This window comes from Stigmatopora nigra, chromosome 4, assembly GCF_051989575.1.
Source record: "Stigmatopora nigra isolate UIUO_SnigA chromosome 4, RoL_Snig_1.1, whole genome shotgun sequence".
NCBI classification, from domain to species: Eukaryota; Metazoa; Chordata; class Actinopteri; order Syngnathiformes; family Syngnathidae; genus Stigmatopora; species Stigmatopora nigra.
In genome coordinates, this window is record NC_135511.1 from 15,117,041 (window position 1) to 15,123,040 (window position 6,000).

The 6,000-nt window shown below is 37.9% G+C and overlaps 1 protein-coding gene across 4 annotated transcripts in view; it reads right to left on the reverse strand.

The window, feature by feature from the left end:
• LOC144195333 (autism susceptibility gene 2 protein homolog) overlaps positions 1-5,759 on the reverse strand; it is a 200,093-nt gene extending 194,334 nt beyond the window's left edge. For all 4 annotated transcript variants that reach the window (XM_077714895.1, XM_077714896.1, XM_077714893.1 and 1 more), the window contains exon 1: positions 5,188-5,759. In XM_077714895.1, the coding sequence (XP_077571021.1) occupies positions 5,188-5,469 (282 nt within the window). In that variant the 5' untranslated portion in view covers positions 5,470-5,759. The remainder of the gene's footprint in view (positions 1-5,187) is intronic.
• Positions 5,760-6,000: the final 241 nt, after the last annotated feature.

Consider the following 6,000-nt stretch of genomic DNA (forward strand, 5'->3'; position numbering starts at 1 on the left):
GTAGGCTCAAAAAAAGCAAAAATCATTTAATATACCCGAGTATATTAAACTACAAAATACGGTAATAACTAGTTTTATTGTGCAGGCACTGTTCAAAAAGCACTTTAAAATGATTATTTTTTTTGCCTTTTTCCACAATACGGAAAAAAAACTCCATCTCTTAAACTGTGGTTAAATATATGACCACTTTTTTTTATTGTGAGTGGAGCGTTTCTTCTTTTCTGACTCTTTGTTTACCACTTGACTACATTCAAAGACAAACAATTGTGACTGGAATGCAGCTGTCTTAAATCTTCGTAGCAGATGGGAAAATATGGGTTGAGAAAATGAAACAGCAATTCACAGCTTCTCTAACCATTACTGTCAGGATCCCCGCGGGCAAAGGACTTAATTTCCCCATGATACTCTATACAGCAGCACGGCGCAAGAACAGATGATGATCTGTGTAAAACAGGACCTTACAACGAAGAAAAAAAATCCCACTTAGATATCCTAGTCTGAATTCAAACAACAGAAAGATCTATAAAAGTCTAGAGTTTCTACAAAAAACATAGCACTTCATAAAATGTCAGCATATTGGCCCCTTTGACATTAATACTATGATTAAATTAAATCAAACTAAATCCTCATTATAGTGATTTGAACAACTCATTGTGCAGAACAAAACAAGCCAGCAAATCTGTGAATTCATGTTAAAAGCAGATGAAAAGAAGGATTTCGGATTAACAAGAAGGGATTTGTGAAGCCAAAGTCACTCAGAGAGCAAACAGAGCAAATCAAACATCTTATTAATGGGTGTGACAGCAAGATAATTGTGTCAGTTTATCTACTCACATATTCAATACCCACAGCGAAGCCACTGAGTAATTGTTTTAGAACACAACACTCAGGTAAAAATCATGTATTTTTAACATTTGGAGGAAAAAAAATGTTTGACAGCACGTACCAAAGAGTTTATTTTCCTCTACAGCTGGTATATTAAGTATTAAGCTTACTATGATTGATACTTGTTTTATGTATTTATCCGCTGTACATGAGAATTTAATATGGTGCATAATAGAGATATTTATTAAACAGATCAAGATAGGAGAGTCAAACATTTAATCATGAATGCTCAATGAGTGATCATTGTCTAGTAAGGCATAAAAAAATTATTATAGTGATATTTCAGGGGTAATCAAGGGTAAACAGAATTCCACACAGAATTTACCAAGGGTGTCAAACTCGGGTTGGTTCGCGAGCCGCGTTATCGTCAACTCCATTTCATGTGGGCCGGACAATTTTAGATATAATATTTAGATTTATTTTTTGTATAAATGGATTAAAAGAACTGGATTAAAAGCCCTGAATATATTAAGTTTTTTTTATAGATCTAAAACAATGTTTATTTTAGCTTTTTTATATATTTTTAAATTTTACAAAGTGATTTTTGAACTAAAACCTCCCCAAAAATGGATTAAAAAATTACAATTATTGATTTAAAAAGGGGTAAATCAGGAAATTTAACATACATCTATAATCTTCATTTTAATTTGATCCTAAAACAGAAAGTCGGCACTCATCATTTACCTTCCCGGGCCACACAAAATGATGCGGCGGGCCAGATTTGGCCCTTGGGCCGCCACTTTGACACCATGCCCTATAGCCTTTAATAAAGTGGAACCATTTGCATTAAAATCTGCATAAATACCAACAAGTAGCTTATTGGGCATTAAGCATATTATGCTTCATTTACTTCACATTTAAATAGAAAGTGGGTTATGTATACATTAGAGTGCACAGATTCATTTCTATTCTTATTCAGCAGTTCCAAGAGCATAGCTAACAATTAATATATGTAGTTTGTTATATATACACAGTATGTATAAATAATGTATCCAAATATAATCCTTCACCTCATACCCCACTAGAATAGCGGATGTAAATATAATCATCGTAGCACTCAACAAGTCAGTCACTTAGCGTAGTGTGGACAGACACCTGCATACAGGCAGAAGAAAAGCCAGTGAAAAGCACTTAGCCGTTTGCGACGTCCTCAAAGTAGACCACAGCTGTGAAGCTCACGAGGGCAGAGATAATCACAGATACGAGATCACGGCACACGAGGGAATCTTCCTTCTTGCTTTTCCTTCATAAACATGTCACCACGTAATCGTAGCACTGACATCTATGACACTAAATAGTAAGATCATCTTGCTTAATGGTGATCTTACACTCAGATTTAATGAGGTATAATATATTTGATCTAGGGCAGCCTATGTCCTCGTGGGACGCCAAGAAACGCTTCAAGAGTTGTTGGCGTTTTGAGTTCAAGCACCTTTTCTTTTGCCGAGATCTTAACCTCTTTAATCCACTTCAAATCATATGCTAGAATAATGGAGGTACAGTTGTGGTCAAAGGTTTACATACACTTGTGAAGAACATAATGTAATGGGCTCTCTTGAGTTTCCAGTTATTTCTACAACTCTGATTTTGAGTGATTGGAACAGATACTGCTTTGTCACTAAAAACATTCATTAAGTCTGACCATTTTTCTCTCAGCAGCAGGTGATAGCTTGCATTTTCTTCCTGATCGTAGCAGTGACAAAACAGTGCCATGTACTTTATACTTTTTTACTATTGTCTGCACTGTTGCTGTTGGGACCTGCAGCTGCTTTAAGTGATTTTCCTGACTTGTTGTAGTCAAGCATTCGCTTTTTCAGACCGATGCTGAGCTCCTTTGACTTTCCCATTGTAGCGATGATGGATGTTTGCATCCAATGAGCCCTATTTAAATGGCCTAGGAGACCTCACCACCTGTAGTCACTCATTATCACTCACAATAAGTTAAGAGGCCATGCTATGAAGCTCATTTTACTGACACAACTTTCTAAGTCACCAAAATTGCTAATTCGTGTTGCTGTGTGGGTTTTTTTGACCCAGCATATTTGATCACTTTTTCTGTTAAACCATAATAAAGTCATAAAAGCACCAAAATTCATGAATGTTTTTTTTGTGACAGAGTATTTGTTCCGATCACTCTATCAGAGAAAAATCAGAGTTGTAGAAATAACTGGAAACTCAAGAGTGTAAGTCAACTTTTGACCACAACTGTATGCCCATGACCTAAATAGATTTGTTTGGGCTGACCATAAAGTCATTCTACTATTCCGTTTTTGAGTCCTGATACCCCTCGGCTGGTATTATTTCCTCCGCAAAAGTACATGTAACCATATCACATAAGCACTGAGTGGGAGTAAAAAGACATGACTGATTAATTCCTTGTTTTGAGTCTTGCTGCGTGGCAATTGCTGAAATGAGGTGCCTTGTGGTATCATCAGTGGGCTTTTAAATTAGGTCATCATTTTTGAAATATAGACCTCCGAGGACTTTCTAGCTGTCTTTATTAAAGACCCAGAAGGTTTTTTTTATTTTTCATAGTTAAAATGAGGCAGCACTTAATGCCATGGAAACTGAAAACAGTTAAAGATCTGCGGCGTCAGTCAAACGGATGTCCCACTGGGAGTAAAGATTTATTTTTCATTTACCCGCGTAATGAGATAATAAGAAAATGCCACATGAGAATGACTTTTATTCCTAAAAAAAAAACATTGTGCCAACATTAGCTTTCCCTAGCAAAGTAATGTCATGAACACTTATCACCAACACGTCTATCAGCATGTAATGGATACCTGTTGCAAAAAAAGGGTGTCCATCACCAAGCGAAATGTCAACCTAGCACTTACAACTCGGGGAGAATGTGAATACAATTCCACACAAGTTATTAGAGATGTGAAAGCACCAGCTTGTTTTCCAGCCAGTAGGAAACAACTCATTCAAAAAGGTACTCAACTTATAAATTCAATAGTGTCTTGTTAGCTAAACAAATATTATACCTCATACTGTAAACTACTGTATATAAACGGATGGTTGTAATGTCAATTTGTGGTATATACCGTATTTTCAGCACTATAAGGCGCACTTAAAAGTCTTAAATTTTCTCCAAAATAGACAGAGCGCCTTGTAATTCAGTGTGCTTTATATATGGTAAAAAAAATTAAAGTGTCATTCATTGACAGTGCGCCTTAAAATGTGGTGCGCCTTATAGTTGTGAAAATACGGTATTAGCAGGCAATATAAGGAGTAGCGAAACTAAAAAAAAAAGGATTAAGCAAAGTTTATAAGTGAGGAAAAAGTAGATTTGGAGTCCGAATTCAAGACACGTTAGTGTACGTGTTGCCTCATGTGAGAAACTGCTTTGAATTCACGTAGGACTTATTCACAGCAGGAAAGTCTATAGCTAACTTTGTTTGGTCCAGAGCAAAATAAAATGGAATAGAATAAAAAAAAAAAGACAGCAGGAACTTTTCTCATTGGAATTCTTGAAGCGGAACTTTGATGCGAACCAAATATTTCTCATAAGGGACACAGCATCCAATTTTTGGAGTTTAAACACGCATATCGTACTCAACTTTACTTTAAAATGTTACATCTTGACTTCAAAAATCACAAATGTACCACATTTTTTTCTATTATTTAACCCCAAATTCCACTATCAGCTTTCTATTTCCTTTCTAAATTATATCAGTCAAGTTCATAATGTTTTTGTCTAGTTCACTTGGGTCAAAGTGGCGGCCTGGGGGCCAAATCTGGGCCGCCGCATCATTTTGTGTGGTCCGGGAGAGTAAATTATGAGTGCCGACTTTCTGTTTTAGGATCAAATTCAAATAAAGAGTATAGATGTATATTAAATTTCCTGATTTTCCCCCTTTTAAATCAATAATTGTCATTTTTTAATCATTTTTTTCTGTTTTTTAGTTCAAAAATCACGTTGTAAAATCTAAAAATATATGAAAAAAAGCTAAAATAAACATTGTTTTGGATCTACCAAAAACTGAATATTCAGGAATTTTAATTCAGTCCATTTATATATATATAAAAAACTAAATATAATATCTAAAACGGTCCAACCCACGTGAAATCAAGTTGACATTAAAACGGCCCGCCAACCAACCCGAGTCTGACACCCTTAGTCCAGTTAATAAACCTGCCCTTACTTCCATTCCATGCATATATCCACCACTACAAAAACTTTGACCATCTCTAGTTAAGTTAGAAAAGCATTCCATCCCCAAGAGTGCAATAATACACTTTTTTGGTGAGTGCACACATCAACAGACAGAAGATAATGATGCATTTCCTGCTTACCTCCAGACAGTCCAGACTGATGAAACTAGCGATAGCAAATCCATCAATGATATCCTCTTCCTGCGAGCTGGACTCGCGTCTCTTCCTCCGAGGGATGCGAGGGGCTCTGGCTACCCCAGCTGAGTGTGGACCCCTTTTAGCATCCCTCCTAGGACTATGTCCATCCTCCCTATCCGAGAAGGGGGACTCAGGTTCGGGGCTGAGATGTGGTTCCCTCAACCTCCGTACCCCTCTTTCTCGTTTCATCCGGCCTCGACGACCCTTCTTCAATTTCCCATCCATGTTATTAGAGGAGGGGGGTGGGGTCAGAAGAGGTGGGGTAAAAAAAGGGGGGTGTCAGAGGGGTGGAGTGTCAAACCCAATGCAAACACAACTCCACGGGAGACGCTTGTCTGTCACAAACAAGACAAGGTGGTGGGCAATCGGGGGGCTTTGCTTTGCTTTGCTGCACCGTGCGTGCAAACCTTAGCCCGAAACAGTCAATGACCTTGAGTAAAAAACCTCACCAATCTCCATTATGGCGTGCAAAACGTGCAAGTATCCACGCACGGTGGGAAAAGGGGGAGGAAAAAAAAAAAAAAAACACATACACACGTTTTCCGTCACGACTCTCTGCACCGTGTCGACGAGAAATCCGCTAAAGCAGGTGCAAAATCTGCACAATAGTTCCCAATCCACGCATTTAGTAACTTTTGTTCGCCTTAGAATACGGACAAACAGCGCGGACGCTGAAGCTCGCCGCGGGGCGCAAACTGGGTAGAGAAATCATGTCGCTGACCGCTGTTGTTGTTTCCCCACCTCTCCGATCCATGA